Here is a 26257-nt window from a genome sequence, read left to right on the forward strand (position 1 = left end):
TTCTAAAGGTCTAGGTTAAAGTCTTTAATCTCTTGATGGGAAATCTATGCCTTAGACGATAAATTGGATTTACATTATTCGTAGTTTCTATTTATTGTCTAAAGCCTGGCTTGTTATATTCATATCTACGAATATTTATAAATTAAAAATAAATATTTGGGGACATATGTAACATAATTATAAAAGCTTTTTGTACAAAAAACTTCACTTTAATGAGTTGTTTCTAAAAGCGTATAGCTTATGTTTGAATTATTTGTCAAGTATTCAAAGTAACACTTTACTTTGTATTGTAGCTTTTAAATTAAATGGAAATGCTATAAATATTTAGTATTCACGTATTCTCAAAACTCTAATTAATATTCCATGTTCTTCGGCAAATTCAACACCTCTTTCGGGCCTTCAATTATAATCAATCACAGTGTTAGTTGTTAATTAAAACCCTGTCTTGTGTACAGAGGAATGAGCGATGTCGATGAATGGATATCATAATGGATATTTTTGATTTAGGTGTACTTTTGTGTGTACGGTACCATCAATAAGCTTAAAGAAATAAAAACGAGCAAAGTTGGCTTATGCTTGCTGATATACGAAGCGTTCTTTATTATAGTATCTAGCCTAAAGGCCTAATACTTTACATTCACTTAATATTCGAAGCTATCATGAAGCTATCATATGAAAAGATATATAGACCATTGGGTGCCATAAAAAAAATGGGTAATTAACATTGAATTTATTCGGAATTCTGGAACCAATACGAACGATTTGTTATTAGTAAAATCGAAACAAACCAAAATTTATTATTTTTTCCTTGTCCTATTAGTAGATAGACAATTAAGGAAAAACGTTTACCATACGTAAATTCAATTAGAAAAAAAATAGCATAGAAGCAGCATTTAACCATTTTTTTGTACAGACAAATTAAACAGTTCCGACAAGCCTATTATATAGCTTATCAAAGTATCTTAGGATCGTGAATGATCAACATTCAACCATTGAGAAGATTAATTAAACATTTTGGACTTCACATTTAAAATGAATCGCAACGACGCGACGTCTAATTCTATTTTCCGCCCTAGAAATTTGTTACAGTTGAGTCGGTTTTGAAACTGGTAGAAAACGACCAACATTTTCAACTTGAAAGGAGTACTTCAAGTATACTCGTACTTGTTATTACAGCCATATTATAATCATTTAAATTAATTCACGCGAATGGTTTCCTGAGTACTCATAAAGTCCAAATAAATACATTCGTGATTAGAAACTTTGAGCAACAGTTAATAAATTACGATTGAATTGTTTGAATAAACCAATATGATATTATTAGATACCTACCGGAAACAGGTATCACTTATTACCTGAATACAGTTATGAAAATTAACGCTTTGATTTACTGTTACCTACTAATTTATTCAATGTAACCAGCTTTATTTTTATTATTGTTAACGAAGTATCGAAAACATACGTCACGATCGATTCTGAAAGAAACGTTACCATAATCATCATCAATACATATAATAAAATTCTAGAAAAGTGGTGTCTGTACAATGAAAATATGTAAAAAAAAATTAGCAGGGGTTATTACTAAATCGATCCCAAACCCAAAACTGTTGTTAAAAAAATTTTTGTCTGTTTGTCTGTTTGTCGGTTTGTCTGTTTGTCTGTTTGTCTGTATGTTTGAACACGCTAATCTCAGAAACGGCTTATCCGATTTAGATGCGGTTTTCACTAATATATTGTGGTAAGCTTCATTTAACATTTAATGTTTATTTCATGTCAATCGGTTCATAAATAAAAAAGTTATGACCATTTAAGTAATCACAGCGAACATTTGCTAAGGCATTCTACACATGAATTACTTTATTAGGTAAATTATACGCTAAAGTTATTCCTTGACATGTCCAGATGATCATATCGAAAGTCCCCAAGCGTGGGGGGGGTGGTTATGCTGAGGGGGTAGTAGGGGGGGTCAAAGGACCTTTATTTAGATTTTTGCTCATAAGTCTAAAACCTGCACAAATAGCATTATGGTTACTTCTAGGTAAATTTTCTATATAAAAGGTCTTTGAAATTATGTCGTAGGTATTATATTTTTAACCCCCGACGCAAAAAGAGGGGTGTTATGACCGCTATGTGTGTATTGCGTGTCTGTCTGTGCCACCGTAGCTCGCTAACGGGTAATACGAATTAGATGCGTTTTTTTGTTACATTAGTTGTTTATTATATTATATAGGGGTGAAAAAAACGCATGTTAGTTGTTAATGTAGGTTATACCCAAGTGATATATCAAATGAAAATAGACGACATGTCAGAAACAATTAGTCAAATTTTATCAAAATCGGTTCATCCATTTATTTGATATAGGGGTAAAAGTGGGAATAAATAAATGAATTTTATCAAATATACTCAAGTGACGTATCTAATGAAAGACATGACGTGTAAAGTACAATAAGACATATTTTATCAAAATTGGTTCATCCATTTATTGGATAAAAGTGGCAATAAAAGTTGTCAAATATACCTAAGTGGCATATCAAATGAAAGGGCATGACCTGACGTGAGAAGTATAATGAGGCATAGGTATTTAATCAAAATCGGTTCATCCATTTATTATATAGAGGGGTAAAAGTGGGAATGAAAAAAACGAATGTTGTCTGTTATACCCAAGTGATATATCAAATGAAAAAAGACGACCTGTCAGAAACAATTAAGTAGTCCAATGTTATCAAAATCGGTTCATCCATTTATTTGATATAGGGGTAAAAGTGGGAAAAAATAAATAAATTTTATCAAATATACTCAAGTGACTTATCTAATGAAAGACATGACGTGTAAAGTACAATAAGACATATTTTATCAAAATTGGTTCATCCATTTATTGGATACTAGCGACCCGCCCCGGCTTCGCACGGGTGCAATGGCGGCCGGCCGGTACCGCCGCAAACGCTACGTCCCGCAATTTTTAAATCTGTAATATCTTCGAAAATATTCACTTAAATCATACAGTGTAAAGTTCCATATAAATCTAAATTAAATGAACAATGTATTCAAGGTATTTAATTGGTTAAGGATTAATGCTGTATTGGTTAAAATCGCTTCGAAAATTAGCCATTATTTGTCGTAAAAAGTAAATGACAAAAAAAAGTTATTGTGGGTTATCCATAAGAGATAGACATATACCATCGCGGACTTTTCTGTAGACCTTTTCAATGTGTACAATACTTAGTACATTATTTTGATAAAACTCGTAGGGTTCACGCTGCGTTTGCAATGTAAGCGCAAAAAATGTAATTATTTACGACATCACATTAGAAACCTCAAAAATAACAGTACTTCTCTACTATTTATTAGATGTTATTATACATATAAACCTTCCTCTTAAATCACTCTATCTATTAAAAAAAACCGCATCAAAATCCGTTGCGTAGTTTCAAAGATTTAAGCGTACAAAGGGACATAGGGACATAGGGACATAGGGACAGCGAAAGCGACTTTGTTTTATACTATGTAGTGATAGGTATAAAAGTGGGAATAAAAGTTGTCAAATAATATACCCAAGTGGCATATCAAATGAAAGGGCATGACCTGACGTGAGAAGTATGATGAGGCATATTTAATCAAAATCGGTTCATCCATTTATTGATTTATAGCGGTAAAAGTGGGAATGAATAATCGAATGTGGTCAAATAATATAATCAAGCGGCATATCAAATGACGTGTGAATTACAATTAGTCATGTTTTATCAAAATTGGTTAATCTGTTTATTACATATAGGGCACCTTAGGGGTGATAGTGGGGATAAATAATCCAAATGGAGTACCAAACGAAAGGATATGACATGTACATAATATATAGGTATGATAGGACATGGTTTAGATCAAAATCGGTTCTGCCATTTACTAGGGGTGAAAGGGAAAAGTTGAAAGTCTGTGAAAGTAGAAGGAATATGGGAGCGGGAGAATAACCACATCCTGGAAATTTTGAACTCTTCTGTACCTAAGTTTTATAGCTCAGTTTAGTAATAAATTTTACTAACAGTTCTTTTGTGTTATTATTTATTTTATTTCTTAACTTTATAATAATGTGTAAGTACTTATAATTTAGTTGTATATGATAGTACGTGTTTCAAGACGTGTTTACTCAATAATTGTGTGTTAAGTAGTAACTACTATGCAGTCACTATTCCACGCGGACGAAGTCGCGGGCACAGCTAGTATTAAATAAATGATTGACTTGCGTTACTGATTAGCAACGCGTTGGTTACAAGTGTGTTAACCGAGTTTACCGAATTAATTGCAATGTGGTCGCTTAGCCGCAAATCAAACATGCTAATAGTGATATTGTCGTAGGTCGCGACAACCCGATTGCCGCTGCCGACGTTCTCGCCGCGGGCCGTGCTGATGTACAGCGCAGCGGTCGGCGGCGAAGGTGTTGCGCTGCAGCTGCGGGAGGCCACGCCGGCGGAGATCGATGCACGGCTCGACACACGGATCGATGCGCGGCTCGACGCACGGCTCGATGAAAGGCTCGCCATCGCGTGTCATGAGCCTGAGCTGCTAGCTGAGCTTCTGCATGCTGCGGCGGATATAGGTGCGTATCTTGTTAAAGTAACTGAATTAAATGAGTGTTATTATTTTTACAAACTTCAGTTAATAATTGATAAGACGTGAACGTCTTCTTAAACATCTGTATTGACAATAAATATATTGATATACCATCATAACAACAAAAATGCAAATCATACCGGCAAAAATACAACAATAGGGGTATTCCAAGAACAAACTTCTTGCAACAAGATTGGCATTCAGATGTCGGAGAGAAAATCAACTTGTTTTATTTCGGAGGGAAAGAATCATGACTTATTTCTGCGCTTCGAAAGTCCGCCATTGGTGTTTTGAAATTCAAATATCGAATTTTGCATTCGAAACTGGCACAAACCATCGCTCCCGTTGGCTGGACACTGCGCCATTGCCATTACTATTATGGCCGCCGGGACTGACGATCATTGCCGCAATTTAAAATAACGATATTTCTTTCAAAATTACCTTTAAAACGCTTGAACTTGTCTCTTTATAGTTATGTTTATTGGATTGTATATTTAAAATGCCTAAGCAAGTTTATAATCCTTCTTAGACTTAAATACACGCATTGTGTATTGGGGTTTGGCTTTTTACTATTCTTTCACTGGTTTATAATCTGCAATTTAACGACCAATTATAGTAAGGCCAATTAGGCATTATTATTTTTAGTTAAAACAATGTAAAAGCGTGATTCAAAGTCAACACACCGTGTTGGGTAGAAAAAGTTTTCGCATAGAAAGAGCTCCTGAAATCGCTTAAACAATAGAAACATAATCCACTTAACACAATGAAAAACTTAATCAGCTTCCGTTTCACTTCACAATTTTTATGAAAATTGACGTCTCGTTTATTCTGAGAGCGGAACAAAGAAAATACGTTCAAGCTTTTAGCCTTAATATTGTTTTATTAAGTATATTTAAAATTATTATTTACTCGAGAGCATAATGTTATTTTATTTTATTTACCTTTGTGAACCTTTTTCACGTTTGTTAATTTTTGATTTAGTTTTCTATTAAGTTCTATTTTCAAAGAAACAACACAAAAATGCCTATTCCATTAGCCAGACGTATTGCCGTAAACTAATAGTTTATTACAAAGATTCAAAGAAGGCGTTAAAATTGCGGTCTCATACAAAAGAGAGACAACCAAGCCCGCAATACCAGAGCATACAACGCTTACATTTATTTTTCTAGAATAGTGGGAATTGGAAACGAGGGTAGGCCCCGTTTATTAGCCGCTCACGCTTGAGGCGCTACATCTCATCAACTTGTCAAAAATTCCCTCAAAACGCCTCCGTTCTACTTAAAAATGCTAACTCATGCAAACAAGCTACGAAGGCTTTTAATTGAATTATATCCCCTTAAACGAACGATGAAATATTTTGTGTTATAATATTACTAAAATGGGAACGATCGTTTCAATTTTGAAGTTGTTACCTATTGGATAAAAATGATACTTATTGTGGTCGGTGGGTTACGATTTTATTTGAAGGTTAATTTGAATAATTTTTGACCTATTCTTTGCTCTGTCTGTTTTGTATATTCTTGGGTACTTACATTTCAGTTCTTTCAAATCAAATTATAGGATATTTGCATGCATTACAGTCTTATATATTTTCTTTATCTTCAATATTTTACTTCGATAAATGATTTAATATAACCATCGATTTCTTCATGTATTTTGCCATTCATCTTATGAATATAATATGTATAAAAGATTAAGCATGACTACAATTTAAATGATCTCTGATTGAAATTTCAAAATTACAAATACAAAGCATGTACTATAAAATAATCAAAACACTAATAAAATTTTTGCATTCCAAGATATCTACTCCCCGAGATTACCGAAGCTAGGCTCATAATTGACCCCGCATAAATCGCAAGAGGCTGCTTCTATTAAATTTTACGACAAACACGGACCCCTATATAACTTTGTTAATAAAGCTTACGATATATTGTAGACAGATGTTGGTGACTTTCTATCGAAGACGATACGCGATATGACTATTAATGTTCGAAACTTAATGCTGCGGTTTATCGCCATACAAATATACGAACTTGAAAATTGTAAGTTCTTGAGCAACTTTGATTGGTGTTTTGTTCGAGTTGATTATTAAGAGTTGTTATACTTGTTGGAAAGTTACTTATGATAGCGGTAATAAGGGCTGACCATTTGCTTAATATAGGCACATTTTAAATTAGGTGTAAAAATAAATAATACAAAAATCTGACTCTGTCCACCTATCCTTTGCATATTAGATTAATTTGGTTTGATTTGCAAATTCATTTAGTTTTAAAATTACTAAAAGTTCCCAATAAATGGAATAGTTATCAAAATTCTTCATCTTATTTTATCTGAGTCAATGCATCAGTAGAAATGAATAGGTACTTTTTCTGAATAATAAATCCATACTAATATTATAAATGCGAAAGTAACTCTGTCTGTCTGTCTGTTACTCAATCACGCCTAAACTACTGAACCAATTTGCAAGAAATTTGGTATGGAGATATTTTGATACCCGAGAAAGGACATAGGCTACCTTTTAGTGAGAAATATGTACCACGGGCGAAGCCGGGGCGGACCTCTAGTATTATATAAGTAGAAGTCTAATTGAATAAATAAATGTTTGAGTTTGAGTATATTAGAAATCCCTTTTATAAATTTGATAAAACTACAATAACTAATTTTTATAAAAATTGCAATTTGCATATCTTTTACACTGGCAACTTCTGCACCGTACAGATAAAAACAAATTGTTGGCAAAAGTTTGCAGGGAAATAAAAGCCGCATACACAATGATACGAATATCCAACAACAAGCCAACTACAATACTACACGAAGAAGTTTCATTCTTAAATACTATGTATAATCTTGCTATAATATTATGTATCCTTATCCATATGAATGGTATATTTAGTTGTCTTTAATATTGGTATTTTTGTTGAACGAAGCAACAAATGTAGGAACACTGACAGAAAAGAATTCAGAAGGAGAGATTCAATAGCACCTATTAAACAATATAATATCTTTATGGCTACAAATACGGATGACAAATTCACAAATATAAGTTTTATGAAATACTTTACTTATAATTTACGCGTTTAAAATATAGAAAAACCATATCAAAATCAGATTTGTGCTTATTCAACTAGATGATTTATTTATCGTGATAATACATGCGCCATTACTCTAATCAAAAAGTACAGTCTCGTTTATTAGACAACAAAACTTCAAAGCTATCAAATGTCATAATTGTCCCCAACAGAAACGGCGGGGTTTTCATACTCAATGGGATGAAGTTAAGGATGAAGTAATGAGGACCCTCTTGCGTATTTTGATGTAACTGTAATGAGCTCGGTTGATCTTTTTGAATTATTTTTTACGGATTACTTATACTTAATTTAATTTAAATGCGAAGTATCTTAAAGAGTACTTAAGACGGCTCTTACGTTAAAAGGCATTTTAGAGCGTTGAAAAAGTTTTTTATAGTGTCGTGTTTAGTTTATTTTGAAATTAAAAAATTATATTTTGCTGAACGTATTTGATTAAAGGGTCAAAGGTTTTTGTTTTTTTTTTTTAATAGATTGGAATTTAACTTTGACACAAGTTATAAAAACACTAATCTAAGACAAATTACGATTAAAACTCTAATGATATTGTCTCATAATAATATACTATTTCGGTAGCAAACCGAGTTAATGAGAAAAAGGAAAACAGAAGGAAAGTATTCAATTTAAATAACAGGTCTGTACTGTTTTCTGATGTCACCGTTTAAAATGTTAAGTCAAGATAATAGAGCCGGGGGGATAACGAAAAAAGAATTTATATATTTTATCTCAATTACCTTCGAATATCTTATGTAAGATCTGTGGAACTTTTAACGGATTAATTAAGTTACGTAAAACGGAGATACTTTGAATCTGGTTCTCGGGAACTGAAGGAAAAGTTGTATGGACGTCTTGAGTAAGTACCCGCAACGTAGAAATAACTTTGAATACAACTAAAGATCTCGAAACTGCAATCGCAACCCGCGATGAATAGATAAAACTTGAGCGAAACGTTATTCAGAAACGGAGCCAATAACATTTACAGCGATTTTGTTGCAACTTTAGCAACAGGGATGACAATATTTAGAACAACTGTTTACCATATGTTTTATATCTTTCCGATATAACTGAATATGACACTTGGAAAATATAGTATAAATGATTGACTCTACATTATTTTGGCGTAAGTTTCACCCACCAATACTCAAAATTGAATCTCGTTTTGATAACGTAAACAACAAACGACCTTTTCGTAGGTATATGTATTTCTTGTAATGTTAGATAGTAATATTGCCACAGTAAAAGACAATTAACATATTGTATAAATAGGCTTATGTACACAAGAGCAATACTGTAAAGTGACGTTAACAAGAATTACAAAGGGTTCCAGTTGTATTATTTTCTGTTCTAAAGAAATTGTTTGCAAGCTTGCTCAAAGACAAAAATTAATTAAATACACCGTTAAAATAAATAAAAGCTGTATGTAATTAAACAGGGTCTCGAACGGAAAAGCTAAGTGCGTCTCGTTTATTATAGACCATTTTTTACCACGTCTGGGACAAAAGGGGCGACTTTTTGTCGTAATAAAAGAGTGGCTTAGAGTTTTTAATATAATAACGTGGAAAGGAAGAAGCATTCAGCCAACTGTCGAAGGAAAATGCGGCGCTATAAAATTGCAAATGAAGTAATATCATGCTCCACTTGACTTAGTGGCCAAAACTTAGAAATTGCCAGAGCAGACGAGAACACAACACTGGTACAAATTCGCAACCGCTATTTACCCAGTGTCATTTAATTAAGCTGAATAAACCGAGTAAGCGAATAAAACCGGTCGAGTCTCTGGGACAGTTTGTAATTAATGTTGACCGTCCCTCGATCTCAACTATCCCTTACTATCTCTGTCAAATTGTTTGTATTTTAATATAATTTTCATATGATACATACTTTGTTTTCGGCTCTTGCAAACATGAAAGTAATGGAAGATAGAAATTATGGCTAGCTTATATTTAAACAGTGTATGAAGAAAAGGCGTTGTGGATTACGAATTGCATCATAAGAAATAGATTACCGACCTAGTATCGTTGCAGAATGAATCACACCATTTGGCACTAACGATCCTATCCCAAATAGAATCCCGATCACTATTTTCGTAATTTACAGTTTTTTTTTTTTTACTTTTAATATTACTTTAAAGTTAAAAGTTATATTTCTTTTAGTTTTGTTTTATTGGCAAATATCGCAATAAACGAAATTCGGTTAGGAGGACATTCGTTAATAATTAATATTTAATGCTAAATAATTAAAAACGTTTGAAACGTTATAAATTAAAAAATTGGCCAATTATATTTATAGTCTTAGAAAGATAGAGCTATTTTGCATTTATGTAATTTTCCTTCGTACAAAGATTCAAGAGACATCGATGAAGCGACTTTATAAAGCAAGCAAGAAATACATTTTCTTAGATTCGCTTAGATCTTATCCTTATCGAAAAGGAGATAAAAGGGTAAAATACACAATATAGACTGGGTTCTTTGTACAATATTAGATTTATTAGCTTTGATTTATTTAATTCTTGTTATCTTTCCATTGAAACGAATAGGTTTTCGTTAATTGGAAACACTATTTGTCAAACGTTACATGCGTATTATAAACATAGAATTTATAACTCAAGAACAACTGGACAGTTTTTTTTATTAAATTTTGTGTTTTTCTTCTCCCTAAACAAGTGAATTACTTAATCTAGTAAAAACAAAAAAAAAAACATTTTTCATGGTAACCGAACATTTATTATTCCAAAGTAGGTACGAAGTTAGCCGGGTTACTAGTTAATAATAAATAATAAATATTGTAATAAAAAAATGTTGTGTGGTTTTATGAAACCACGGTAAAAGTGAAACTTATCGTACGGTTCCGAACATTGCTTTATACCTACTCGGCAGCCGACCGTCACGCGACATGCGCTACACAGACCAAAAAGTTTGAGACGATATAATAAAAGTTTCACTTTAAAAATTTATGTTCAAAATTGAGTAGACATTAACAAACAGTCAAAGATCGCAGAGGCTACTCCAAGCTTACATAATTAGGAAAGTAGCCTGAGGCGGGACTAAGAAAATTGCTCAAATACCATAAATAATTTATAGGGATTTGAAGGAGCACAAGAAGTTTCGAGAGCTTTTCGGTACCGCGAGCCGCTCGTTCAATGCCTTGTCAGAGTAATTATTACGCAATTTAATTTGAGCAAGAGCGATAGCTCACAGGCTACATGGCTGGTATGGCCTGATTCTTGAAGTGTTCTTCGATGGGAGTTAAACGGTGGTCAATTATTGGGAAGTGGATTGAAAATAAAGATAAAAACAATTATGTAAATAAACAGGGATAGTTATACCATGGGGGTAACCATGATTGATGTCTTAAAGCAGTATTGTTACCATTGTGGGAAAATGATAGCGCTCTGAACTATAAAGTGCTATCATGTTTCCAAATTGTAAGAAGAAAGTAAATAATATATAAAAAAGTCAAAATTATATTAAAATTGTAAGGGATAGTTGAGGTCGAGGAAACGATACTACTTTAAGACATCATGGTACAGGAGCAGTAATTGTTTATTATACATAATAGATATTGCCAACATTATGTACGTGTACATAATGCTACGAACCTGACTAGCGTCTTGTTTGTCAGAAGGCGAGCACGATGGTCTGACGGCACTGCTGGGGGCTGCGTCTCCGGACCTAGCGCTGGCGTCTGACGCGTCTGACAGCCTTCCCTTGCCAGACAATGATCGAGGTGAGTGATGTGTTGACGTGTGGATTGGAGAGTATAATGTGTAATGGATATAGAATCTTATGGACTCTATAAGCTAAAGTATAAATACGAAAATTAGTTTATTCAGTCAAAAGTTAATACTATTTGCTGGTAAATATAAACAATTATTTACGAATAAAATATTCGTAAATAATAGTTTATATTTAGCAACAATATAAACTATTATTACTTAAAACTATCGCAATAATCAATCTTTTTATGAACGAAATTAATGTAATAAAAAAATAACCAATCTTAATAACTAATAAGCTGTCAAATTAGGTACATCAACAATATTGCTCTGACATGATCATTCTGTCAAAATTCATTTATCACCCGCAATAACTGGTTTATATATCAAAGTTATCGGCATCGTCATGTAACTTGATGAAACTCCGTATGTTACGTAGTTAAACTATTGTAATTTAATAGAATGGCCCCTGCAACCAATGGCTATGAAAGACCTCCCTTTCTTGACGAGGCACAATAATGTGTCATCATATAATCATTTATATCATGAAAAATATGGGTTTTAAGTCAATTTAGAAGACTCAGAATTTAATTTCTAAATATATCCTAAATTGTTTTTAGTATAATTAGATAGCTACGTTATTCTATTAAAAATCCATACTAATATTATTAATGTGAAAGTAACTCTGTCTGTCTGTCTGTTACTCAATCACGCCTTAACTACTGAACCAATTTGCATGAAATTCGGTATAGAGATATTTTGATACCCGAGAAAGGACATAGGATAGGTTTTATCCCGGAAATCCTACGGGAACGGGTTTTTCTTTGAAAACGCGGGCGAAGCCGCGGGCGGAAAGCTAGTAATTAATAAGTCCGAACTTTACAAACAACTTAACAACATTTACGGCCGCACTTTTGATGGATAAGTACTGGAATCCAAAACTCTAATATAGCTAATAATATATTCTCTACAACATAAATACGTCAATTATAAGATCCACTTTAGAATCGCACACGAAATCTATTCACGGAGTAAATCGTATCAAAGACATTTCATATAATATTATAGTAGGATTCATAAGCGTGCACTAATTAGGTTCGGCGAAGTACTCTCACGGTGTTTTCCGCGATATTCTTGACGTAAAATTGTACATTTGTGTCTAGTTAACCAAAGCGCGAGTACAGCCAACTCTCAAAGTAAACTTGCTTTGAAATGCTAGATGTTCATGACAAACGATTCTCTAATGGTTGCCACTTGTGAACGAGCTGCAGTTTGCCTTTGCATGCCTTTTGTGAGGATGTGGGTTACCACTCGCCGGCCTAACTAAACGGTGCTTAATGAAACTTTTATGGATTTCAAAATAAGTGCCTTTATATAGCTTTGGAGCACTTGATGAATTCTACCTTTATTGAAAACTAAATTAGACCACATTAAATATGAGTGGCATTAGAGAGCTCTCATAGAACTTATAATGCTCGAAAAGTAATAATCGTGGAAAATAAATTCAAAGATAAATCGCATGTGCATTTTATTTATGAATTGAAGAACGCTTCTGCAAACATAAGGATGATTTGTAAGCGTAAGTGTAGTGCCTATATTTTATGGCACTCGGCCCATAAACCTGAAAGTTCCCCTAACTGCCGGAAGCGACAAACTGCGTCATTCCACAGAACTCATCAATCTTCAACTACTTCAGAGTTAAGTGGAAGATAGTGGGTATTCTGACACGTGTTTGCGTTATCTATACTAGTATTATCAATTCAATATTGACTATAGATGTAGATTCGGATAATACACTATTTTGATGATGAAATATACACAATATCAAGTCGGAAAATTAATACACCTTTTATAAATTCACCCTATAAAAACGATTACTACTTTTAAAGCAAGTATCTAATATTAATGACTATATTAATGTTCACTTGTTATAATATCTCTGTATATATATAAAAATACAACCTTTTTCCCATCATCACGGCGTCACGCGTGAACAGATTCCCCGATTTCGTAATGTTTTTGTTGTGTTTGTTGTTGTCAGTATGTTCCTATACCTACTAATATTAGTAAGTAACACAGTATGATGTTTAAATGCAGTTATTTGTTCATTACCAAGTAGGTACGACACGTTCAAAACGGAATTATTCATATTCCATCTAAGCCATCGCACTTCATTAGTTCCATATTCACTACATTTGCCCAATTTCCAAGAAACCGCATTCGTCTGCTTACACGTCTAATTAATGAGAACCATTATATAATACGTAATTTATTATGTAACAAAAAGTTATATTTTATTATGTTATTTAAGAATTACTATTCTAAAAGTACCACGTTATAAGGAAAACGAATGAAATAAGTAATGATTACTTTTTATATTATAACTTCGGAATAATTTTCTCTCTAATCGAAAAACATCAAGGAAAATTGAAATACCATATTTTATTCCGACTCAATTTTGATAAATAAAATAACACCTTTATTTTAAAACATCTGTAGTTATCGACACTCGGTAATTATTTGTTGACATGAACACTAACACAGTTTAAAGTTACATGTACCTACAGTAACAGAACTGTATTATGCGAAAATAAATGAAATATTATTGGTAATATTTCTTTTCACAACCGAAACCTTTCAAGTGATATATTAAATGGCTGTCAAGAAGCACTCTAGTCGGCGAAATAGTACGGAATGTCTACACGTCATTTAAACATCCCAGGGGAAACTATGAAGCATTACTTTTTACCTCTTATATATAAACGTTGTCAATCTACCCATCATTACGGCGGAAATAGAGTTTATATTATAATAGCAAACGTTTGCTTTTAAATGTATAAGAGAATTCTTACAACTTACCTCTCTGTTGTAACATACAGGTTTGATTAAAATGCTATTGATTTCCACTAGACATAAAGCTGTTTAAAAAATCGAAAGAGAAAGATTTTCCGTGTAAAGCCAGCCAATCAGGATTTCTTACAATATATTTCGAAATGTTACTTCCAGAATATTAAATATTTTTAATTGTCTGTTCTTCTTCTCATCATACATAGTTATTCTAAGTATTGACGCGGATGATTTAGATCAGTTGTCACCGATACACTTTGTTCTCGAACATTCTTCAACCCTCATGTCAATTTAAGTTTCAACCCTTGCGACATTTTGAAATTGAGTTGAACGAGGTAAAAAAGTTCCGTTCACATCCCCAAGCAGTGTATAAACGAAAAATGTCAGTGTTTAGGACGCGAGCAACTGAATTATGCAGGCATGCTCCCATGGCCCGTCACACAGGCAGTTAACTGGCTCCAGCGCATAAACTAACCGAAAAGTAAACGCTCCTATAAAATTTCAACGAAGCTTGACGTCGCGTTCTTGTAGGAATACGTTTAACTTATAGTCGTATCACTATGATAATATATACTAAACTGACTTATTAACGTAAAAAATAGAGTTTTATCGATTGCAATTATTGAGAGGATATAATATTTTTTTATAAAAGATGCCTTGAGATGGTAAAAGATACAAAGTACATTAAATAATAATAATTTTTCAAATCCAAATTCATTAAAAAATGAATTTTCACATTTGCATTAAATTCAATTACTTTTGAGTCTGTTGTTTCTACGCGGGAGAGGCAGGTAACCTCAGGCTTTTTTGAAATCATAAGTACAAATGCATACTCCCTCATACATAATATAATCTCAATGAAGTTAACAACCAACATACTCAGTAATGTAAGAAAACGGTACAAATTTCAAGAACATATTTTACATATAAAGATAAACGTTGTATAAACAAATCAACTGAATACCTAAGATCGCTTTAAATATAAAATTGTATTATGCAACGTGGAGCTCATGAATTTTTCATTTCTTGAATACAGATTTTATGAAGCACATTGGAAAGCATAAGACTTAGTATAAGAAACTTTGGATTCTCATATTTTTTCTCCAGAAACTAAACATAGGGTATCTTTGCCACTGTGCTGTTTTAGGGTGCCTAAGTTTTCTCTTTTGTGGGGTCAATAACAACGCTATATTTTTCATACATTATAGACAAACAAATGAATCATCAAATGGATTTAAATTTAATTACAGAAAGCTCCACCGTTATGTATTCTACAATAACATTTACTTTAACTCAAAATCGAATCAAGCAATTAAAGTCAAAATCAAAATCAAGTAGGTATGCTTTAGGTAAATTAGGCTATACTTTCTGAAGATGATGAAAATGAAAGAAGATGGATGCTATGTCCTTGTATCATTTCAAAGTGAGAAATTTTTTCAACTGTACGAGCATCCTTAAGTTTCACTTTCCTCTTTGAAAATTCCATCCAGATGAAATGCTCGTCTACGAACCTCTGTAAGAACATTTACAATGTCACATTTTGAACATTGCATTGCACATCTAAAGCCGTGTAAAAATATAACTGAGCAACGATGCCATTTTATCAAAGATGCTAAAAGATATTACATTAGCAAATGAAATGGTTGTAGCCGGAAGGCTGCTGCATGCGATGTGACTCCGAACTCCACTTGATAATATTCTTCTAACATTCGTGTTTGGATGTCAATATCTCGTATATGTAACCTTTGGATGTTTGAAATTTTTTAAGTATGACTTACTTGACTTATTGTCCTATGTCCCCTATGTGGGGCAGAGAGCGTCTATACAGTGCGCCGCCATCGCGTATAGTTTTAAGTATAGTATACATTAATATTGATAGTATATTTTCATAAAATTGTTTTCAGCATCATTCAGTCGTTGATAAAATAAATTAAAAGTAAGAGCTACATATTATTAAATCAATAAATTACAAATTTAAAATAACATTCAAGCACTTTTTAAAGTATAAACCGAATATAACACTCAAACCTACACATATCTACATAATAAAACATAATAAACAACTTCCACCGGAATAGCTAAACTGCAAAACATTTAATACAACACGAAGAACTTGAGAAACCGCAATTACGAGAATTCTTCCACAAAGCATTTCCATTGCACTGGCTGCCATTCATCCTACTAATCTTGTGAGCTCGTTAAATGCCATTTCGCAGCCGATTTAGCACGCCCAAAATATTTTCAAAGAACTCTTCTCCCATTTTAGCTATAACATATTCCAAAATATTTTTTTCCAATTTAATTATTCTGAAGGCAAATTACAAAACTCATATAATTAACTACGTATTTCAATATTACAGAATAAATATTCTAAATAAAATATCTGAATCCTATTGAAATCATCCAATCTGTTTTAAAGTAACAAGACATGATAAGCTCGTTCAAATAAATATAACCTATATGTAATTGGTGATAAAGCATGCAAAATTCTCATGCAAATGTATTAATTTATCATGTTAAGCAGCGTCTATTTTCTATTAAAGCAAGATGGCAGTGCAATTGTCGGCAGTCTGATAGATCGCGACCCGGTTCCTATTCGCAAACCGCACCACTCGCAAAACCACGAGGTTGGCTAACTTTTAACATCATTCATTCCAACTAATGCTCTTGATAAAACTTAAAACTATTACTCAAGTCCGCTTGAATGTACGTCTTCGTAACTAAACCTACATTAAGTTTTAAGTTAGTGATGTATCTAACGGAGAATATTTCACACTTAAAGTAAATACATCATTGAAATTGTCTGCACTATAATCTTCATCTATGAGGTCACTTCCACAGTCTTACCAAAGATAATATATTACTATACCATTCTTACAATAAAAATGTTTCCTTAAAATCTTTTATTTCAGTCAATGTTTTCATTTCTATCTCATATTTGATACTATAATAATATCAACGAAAAGGCAAACACAGTTACGAACCTACATGCATATCTCAAGTGAAATAATAGACCAAAACACTCCCCGTTCATGGCTAACATGTTCTTAACTCATCCCAACATTTCTCAAAGCGTCTGCGAAATCTAAATACGATTCGCTCAGGTCGTGTTCAAATTACCCATCAAGATGGCACAATTCCCGCGCACGGAGACAAGGCACCAAATTTACTTGTCAAACGACAACGTGCCTGATGGATCACGTCTGCAAAATACGAGCGATGCATATAACCACATATAACTGCTTATATGTCATTCGTGTATGTGACAAATAGGGCAATTGTAAAGACGTGTACGTAGATCCTTGACAGACCTGCGACTCGTTAAATAGGATAATGACGTATTTCTAGACGAGGGTTATCGAGGATCTCCTTTATGGAACAACATATAATACAGCATTCATATTTATAGTGTTGATTATGCTTCACATGAATCATACAGTACCATTACAATAATGAATATTGATCATAATATAAGGTAACTAGCATGGTAATCATAAAGACAACCAGAACACTCGCATGTTATTAATTAATCGAGGATCTCTTTAAGGAACAACATATACAGCATTTATGTTTATAGTATCGATTATGCTACATGAATCATACAGTACCATTACAATAATGAATATTGATCATTATGTAAGATAACTAGCATGGTAATCATAAAGACAACCAGAACACTCGCATGTTATTAATTCAAATTCCGCTGTTCCTACTCAAGTAATTAGCGAGCGACGTCTGCTACGGCTGGTGGGCGGGAATTACGTACACGACACGTAAATAACATTCATTCGTCATGCTAAAACATGTCATTAACTAATGGTTTTATTGACTGAAAAATGTTCAAATTCATCCGATAATAATATGAGAAGAAGAATCGTTTAATTCTTTATAAAATGTGATTTCTATATCATCATTTATAATAGTCAAGCATTTAATAACGACAAATCATAGGATTTACAATATAGCCTATGTTGAAAATATTATTGGGCTCTATCCTCATTATTTTGCAAAAATCTGTTGATTGGCGTACGTTACACACTCAGTACGTAGCGTAGTCAATTTTTAAACCCTCTTGATTCCCTAGCGGTGATATCGTATAACTCCATTTAGATTTAACATGATAGCACAATTCAACGTGCTGTCTGCTGTACGCGGAAACAAATGAAACCCAAATAGAGAGCAGCCGCAATTTGAGGATTACAATGAAGCGAGGTTAGCTTGGCTTGTTTAAAGCTCTCTTCAACAATTGTTAGAGCTTCGGATTTTATTATTATGTCTGTTAAGTGCTCGACTCTGGTGAAGTTTATTTTATTTGACGATATTTAGATTTAAGCTACAAAATGCTTAAGCTAAAAAATGTCGTGTCATGTCAAACACGAAATTTTTCAGGTCCATATTTGAATTTCTTTTTTTGTACCAAATTACATAATTATTAATTTACCGCAGTTGTAGACTTTGCTGCAACATGAACTGCTGCAGCATAATGCTGAACATGCTGTTTTAATATCCATACATCAAACTTCGTAAAGGAGTATAAAATTACAATACTTAAATTTGATGATGCACTGCTTAAAAACATTAGCACCGTGGGTATAAACATAAAAACTACTTAATGGCAATACGGTCTTATTCTTCGTGTTTGTCAATAAAAACTTTTATTTTTCTTCCAAGAAACCTTTCAAGTTTCGGCATCGTTGTTCTAAATACCGTCCCTTATTACGCATCAAAAGTTCAACAAAGATACTTTGTGAAATAAAAATGAGAGTTTGAATAGGAGTTAATAAGGCTTCAGTATCTAAAAGCGTCACAGAATACATAAAATATTTATGTTATTTTTGGGCTGAAGGTATTTTATTTATCTTCTTTTAATATTTAAAGGAATCAGTAAATGTAAAGAACAAAAGTGAACAGCCACATCGATTTCAATACGCTCCGTAATATAATGAAATCCCATATTATGAGGGAGTTTAATAATGAATTTACGTAAAATAAATACGTCATATTCACTTGTTTGGCAGTATTGCTGTAAAATAAAAGCATTGTCAAAAGATGTTTATTCGGAACCATAATCCATTTCGTAAAACGATGAAAGATTCTCGTAACATTTCACAATGCTCAAAAGCACACTCAATATCTCGGTACGTTTCTGTTGTATTGCAACAAAAGTACTGTTAAACTCTCAAAAGCGATGTTTCCGTGTAACGAATTATTTCCCAGCGTGGAAATCTCAATGGATGTGTTGCACACATTAACATCTTCTGTTTGTACATGTGTCGTAGCCAAACTGAGGACTCGATATTATTCAAAAATATTTATTATTGAAAATATTGCTTTTGTGGTTATATTTTAATTTACTTTTCAGGACTTTAATAAAATAAAATAATGTATGAAACTTGTATTGTTTTCCTGTACTCACATATGTATATGAGATATGAATCTAAATCGACAAACTGATATCTTATTTTTCTATTTTGTTTAAAAATACTAATAATACTTAATTAAGAAATTAATAACTAATATTCTTGTCAAATAACACCAAATACAATAGATGCGCAACCTTCAACGTTACAACGTTACCATTTTCTCAAGGTTTGACCGCAACACTTGAAATTAAGTCGCTCTAACATGTCGTACTTAACTTCTGAAAGGCAGATATGTGAACTCGACTAACGAGATTAAAATTTCTTATTACTCTGAAATTTGAAACTCGTGCGTGATCGTGATATGAACTTAATTATCCACGGCAAATACTATGTTAATTTAACAGCTTCTATTTAAAAAGCTAAAGATAATAATATTTTTGTTCTATCAGTAATTTAGTATACTTGCTGCTTGTGTATATTGAAATACTTATATTTTTGTATATCAAAAAATTCTCAAATACAACAAAATATCATAATAATTATGAATATTGAAAAGTACAAAAGCTCATTTAGTAAGTATGTACTCATAGCTTAGATCATTAAACCCATAGCAACCAGACTTGTCATTATGGTTTATTTAGAGAAAAAACATAAATTGTTAATAATGTTATAACAACAAACCAGGCTTGTTTACTTCAGGCATTCCGTTATATTCATCAGTAACGAAATAGAACTAGGATTTCTCGAAAGCGCTCGGGGCGCGGAACGCGATCCGTACGCCGGGTCACAAATATGAATAATTTTCCCATCTCTACCTTTATCCACTCCTTTGTCTGCTATTTTGGCCCAGAGACAATTTTATGACGAATCATAAATGCCTATTTTCATGCAGCGTTTTTGCGCCCCGACGATAGTGTTTGCTATATTTGAACTTGTGATGTGTGAAATTGAATCACTTGGTATTTTCTGTCATGATTGTTTTGTTTTGCGGAATACAAAGCCGATATTGGCTTTTGTGCTATGAATATGCGTACCGAATGTACCCGCCATAATATGCACTAAATTATATGTATAGTAATTGAAAACCGAATTCATTCAATTGATTGTATCCATATTCCATCATGTGAAATATAACATTTTGAGGTATTAGGGTAAATTTGAACCAGCAGCATGTTATGATTGTTGAAGTTTAATATTGTAATTTTCCCTACGTGGTGTGGCAAGTGAATTTCAGAGTGGAAGTTACATTGTACTCTTGTCAACTAATATTATGAAATAATTAAACGAGCTTGTGAATAACTTTGAACTGTTCTATTTGGACTTCATTGTTGTAATACATGTCACATGAACATTATTTTTTTATTATTTACAAAATTTTTAAGTGTCTATTATTTTAATAGGAGGCAAAGTCGAGCCATAAACATAGAACATTTTAAACTTTAATACATGTGCCAAACTTGAGCCTGTACGCAGGCCTCTTGGGAGCGTTCTCATTAACTCATACAACTTTAACAACCAACTCATAAAATAAACGAAGGGAACTTAATACTGTCTGCAATAAAATGCCAACTTTAACTTAACTGTTTCATATACATGAGTGTACACGAGTATTGCAAAATTCATAAATCGTGCGATGCGAAAACTTTCAAAAGTTCTTAGTTGTCAAGAAGTTTATTTTATAAATCATACATTTTCTGTTTTAAAAGACAGTTGAATAAAAATTGTTTGGCATGTGGATATGTAAAACCATTTTTCACTGACTTTCACACGGAAATCCTCAATTTGACTCTTTTTTGTTATTCACGGCATCTCTATGTTTCTGTACGCGTATTCTTGAATGGTGATCTTTTTATTTTTAGGAAACCCTAAAAATGAAACAATTACCATTGTGAATGATACGAATCAAGTTTATTAACATGTTTATGGCAATGAATGTCCAATAAAGTATTATATTATCGCTCTCTATCAAAACATGATGATTACATACGATTTATTAATAATTTGTTCAAATTGAACGCTTATATCAATTTTCTATCTACATTAATAAGTTATGACGTGCACACAGTAATTAAACACGTATTCAGCCATGTCAAATATATTTAAAATGTAGATATGTATTAAATATGAAAACATACAAACGGTTTTAATCAAGCCAAAATAAATGTGTAAACAAATTAATCTATGCTCGTTAATCGAAGTTTCCCGAACTAAAGTGAATGAAATATGGCTACGAAATTAAATATTCGGCTGGAATTTTTCGATGAAATATTTACTGTAATAAAATCGAAATAGTTTGAACATGAATGGAAGCACGCTCTCCAGTTTCAGCTGCATTCTGGCTTAATCATTTCAATAACCGAATGTAACTGATTTTAATGACTTTTGTATTTCAAAATATAATACTTTGAATTAAATTGAAAATTAAAATGTATCCATACATTGAATGAAAAATTAATATAATATTCAAATGGCATATAAATGAAGTGAAGTTGTAGAAAAACAAGATAATATTTAAGCATATTTAAAAATAATCTAATTAGTCGTATATCGTCTATACAATATATAAATGTATCTTCAAGAAAAAAGCTAGCCTTTTACTACCTAGGTACCTAATCTTCTGCCCATCCATTACCTATAGGAAAAATCAAAAAAGTTAAAAAAGAAACAAAATTTTAACACCATATAGGTACAAATTTATTCACGATTTCAACACAAAAGGTGGATCTTCTGAACGATTCCTGAAATAAATGACACGCACATTACTTTAAATAGATAAATTCATATTTAAGCTCTGCCCATCCGAACCCTTAGTAACTATACTCTATGAACTATTTGAATTACACAAAGTTATATCTTCATTTCTCATATAATACGAGAAGTGCAATTATACCTAGTTTCAGAGTCCTGCATCTTGTTAGTCTCCCGAGTAAAGCGATACAATTTCATCGCTCAAATGGCTCTCAATATGTTTATTAATCACTCCAACAGATTCCTTGCGTTGAGACATTATTAAAGCAATCATGATATTAATAACTTGGCTATTTGTATTGAGTTTATGGATGGAGTTCATAATTAAATCCATTAATAAGTATATAGGTGTAACTTTACACGAAATCAAAATTATATAATTTGTAATGAAGACAAAAGTACAATACAAAGACTCTTCTCAAGACAAAGACTGAATTACGTCGTTTTACAGGAAAATATTATTTAATTAATACACTCTTTAATACACTGTATAGTTGTAGCCTCACTACTATAAATAATGTTAAACAACTTTTATTAAATGAGATACGGCTAGCCTAACTACTGCAATTATGAGCATAACAAAGTTGTTTACGGTAGGTTATCTATTCATTTCGCACTAATAACAATTAATATTGTAATGTCACAATTCAACATTGCCTTGTATTTGTATTTACAAGCTTTCGTCTCGCATACTTATCCGTGGTTTTGTTACAAATACTAGTCGAATCGTAAATAATGGGGCATCATTTTTCGTGCGTTCCATTAGAAGGAATCGGCGAACCAAGACAGATGGCTCATGGCTGGCTCACGCAAACATAAACAAACTAATGACCTCCATTCAGTGACAAAGGTCCACTTTGTAGACCACTAGTGATTTATATCAGTGCACATCAGCTTTAATGTAAAGAAACATGATTATTTTTCCTCACGTACAATAAACCTCCTTATTTAGTACGAACGGGTATAAATACATAATAGATGTTCGAATTAGTTTATAAATACTTTGACACCTTAACTATTAATAAACAGAGTCATACAAAACATGTATCTACATAATTGAATAGTGTACATGTATGAAGATGAACAATTTACATACATATGTATATTGTAGGTAATCTTAGAGCCGCGGCCTGCCATGAAAATGCAAATCAGTGGCTTGAACTGTACAAGTAATGGTAACTAGGAACGCTAATATAGGTTCTCTTAATGTTAATAATGTATACTGGTTATTTTATATGAGACTATTTGTAGTAGTGAGATGGTGATTAATCGTTTTTATCTTTACTGCATTTTGAGATTAGAAGTTCTTTATTGTACGGAAAACGAAATTATATTATCTCTATCATAATTTTTAATTATATTATAATATTACAATTATATAAAACGCAATTAATACATATGAGGTGTAATTTTCTTTGGAAAATTACTATCTGCAACTTAATTTCAGATTTAAACGCCACAATGAGCGCAAAAATCTTTCTAACCCGCTTTAATTATTATTGGAATTACTCAGCCAGTAATTGAGTTCCAGCGCCAAATTCATAACATATTTTAGTCGGAGTTATGCTTTCGATATTATTTTTAAATGGAAAATATGTTTAGAATCTAAACGTTTTTGTATAAACATCGCTCTCATAGGAATACCACGGACGGTTGTATGTCTGAAAACTATCGGAATTTCCGCGTTTATAATACTATCAAATATCACGTCCTGTTTGGCTATAAAGCCAATATTTGTTGTTTAAAATTAATATGGATATATGGGTAAATGTTCGCTTCTAAAAATATCGTTAGACTCGACTGAACTAAGTAAATATAACGAAGTAATTCCCTCCTAATTGCACCCATTCGTGGATATTTTATTACTCACTATCTACAAAGTGCAGGGTGGTAACAATTCTACAAAATTGGGCTCTTAAATAAATGGCCAGAAATTTATTAGGTAGAAGTATTACCTCCACTATAAATATACAGGGTGTCCCACTATTGGTATAGGTACTAAGCGCGAAGGGACTTGTAGTTTTGCATACACTGATCATGAAAAAAATACTTAAACAACAAAATTACATCAAAAAATTTTTGCTAAATTTTTCCTGAAAATCCATGTTTTCTTCTCTAGCTTCGCGCAGCCGGCATATATCGCTTCGCTAATGTGAGCATTTTGTCTATGAAAACATAATCTTATACGATAGCTCACGTGCTGGTGGCAAAGTTGGGCGGGTTGCTTGTTATGTTTGTACATATAGAGTTTTAAGACTTCATCTATTTGAAAAAAACATGCGTCTGGAATTTTATAAGTATTTTTTACGTACTCAGCGTATGCAAAACCTCCTTTGAGCTTAGTATACCAACAGTGGGACACCCTGTATATTTATTGTATTTTAAAGTAAACCTTGCAGATGGAAATGCATGTTATACTATATTTTTGAAGTGAAACTTCTTTATCGGGGTTGGAAAAAAATTTAGTGTAACATTTTTTCGTTACGCGCCATCTTTTTCTTATTCCTACCACGCGTGATTCGACGTATTTCTGTAAAGTTGCATATAGTAAATTATTTTTTGTAAAATAAGGTCATAAAGAAGTTTCACTTCTTACGTGTGTACACTATTACACGCACACATTTTTTTTAATTAGGTTTCAATGCCAGCATTCAAATTATTTTCGTATTATCTATTAGTATATAATACTTTTGCCAGAATATTTGCATAATTAAAAAAATCTAATTAAAGAGAAATGCCGTTGATGTTATAGGTACTAAAAATAATAAATTTTCGTTTTATTTCGAATCTTATAATATTTTATATTGACCACAGACTGCAAAACACCATCATTGAGCGTGGGCGGAATCACAACGGTCTCCCTAGCGCTGACGGGCATCGACTCCCGTCCGCTCACGAGGAAGGTCCGGCCTAAACCAGCGTCACCTAACCGACAAGGACCCCAGCAGTGCCAAGTATGTATAGCATTAATATCTACAGTCAATACTGGTAACGGATAAAAGGAAAACATAACATTAATCCAGCCTTTTACTATATTAAGGATCTTTAATCGCATTCCAAATTCTCTACGTTCAAAATAGCCACTCATGTTTTCCCCCTCAAACATAATTTCATCAAACGACATTACCAAATTGGAAAGAAACCAAGAGTCGATTGTATTTCACATTTCTGTTACGTTAAATCAATTTCCGCAGTCATTATGCTTTAATGAAAATCATATATTTTTGTGACATAGCAGCACAATCAATACGAGGAAAAATAAACAACAGCAGGGGTTCGTCTTGTAAAAGTGAGGCACGTCATATAGACGTGTCGGTGTTCCGGTTAGTTTCCGCTCAGTAACGACCGATAGACCGGGATGATTGCTTCTATTTGTCTTCTTTGTTACAATCATTATGTGTATATTATGTACAGTCGATGCGAATGGCAACGCAATCATATTACGATACATGCATATTGCACACAGGTTAAGATAGACCAATAACCATGAATATCAAATCGTGATGAAATACGAATCATTATATTTTGTCAGTTTCAGTAATTGCAATAATATAAAATAACAATGAGCAAAAACAGTATTTATATTTATTTAATACCTACTTGTTATTCTTAAGCTTTTAAATTATTTATAACAGGCTGAAATAAAAATTAATGTCAACAAAAAAAATACTGCTCACAAATAAAAAGCGCGGGAAGTCTATTCTTAATTCAAAAAAATTAAAAAATATAATATATGCTTTTCGGCATAGAATAGAATGTGATGGAATATTTGTGATTAATATCCGTTAAAATATGTACAAATTCTAAGCAGTGGAGACTGGTGAACGTTATTAAGATTGTAATCTATTGCGGAGGCGCCCTATTAAGGTTAGGGCGTTAAGATTTACTCCTTT

General features: G+C 32.5%; 2 protein-coding genes across 2 annotated transcripts in view; both read left to right on the forward strand.

The window, feature by feature from the left end:
- LOC149480569 (uncharacterized) overlaps nt 1–26257 on the forward strand; it is a 91586-nt gene that overhangs the window by 56828 nt on the left and 8501 nt on the right. The window contains exons 2-4 of the mRNA XM_089706855.1: nt 4348–4588; nt 11313–11417; nt 25179–25318. Of these exons, the coding sequence (XP_089562981.1) occupies nt 4348–4588; nt 11313–11417; nt 25179–25318 (486 nt within the window). The remainder of the gene's footprint in view (nt 1–4347; nt 4589–11312; nt 11418–25178; nt 25319–26257) is intronic.
- LOC149480571 (uncharacterized) overlaps nt 1–26257 on the forward strand; it is a 91066-nt gene that overhangs the window by 18332 nt on the left and 46477 nt on the right. Inside the window, exons 2-4 of the mRNA XM_089706856.1 lie at nt 4348–4588; nt 11313–11417; nt 25179–25318. Coding sequence (XP_089562982.1) covers nt 4348–4588; nt 11313–11417; nt 25179–25318 — 486 coding nt within the window. The remainder of the gene's footprint in view (nt 1–4347; nt 4589–11312; nt 11418–25178; nt 25319–26257) is intronic.

Source organism: Colias philodice, chromosome 18 (assembly GCF_061535455.1).
Source record: "Colias philodice isolate Cphi_HAF_F1 chromosome 18, ilColPhil1 Martin Lab GWU primary, whole genome shotgun sequence".
NCBI lineage: Eukaryota > Metazoa > Arthropoda > Insecta > Lepidoptera > Pieridae > Colias > Colias philodice.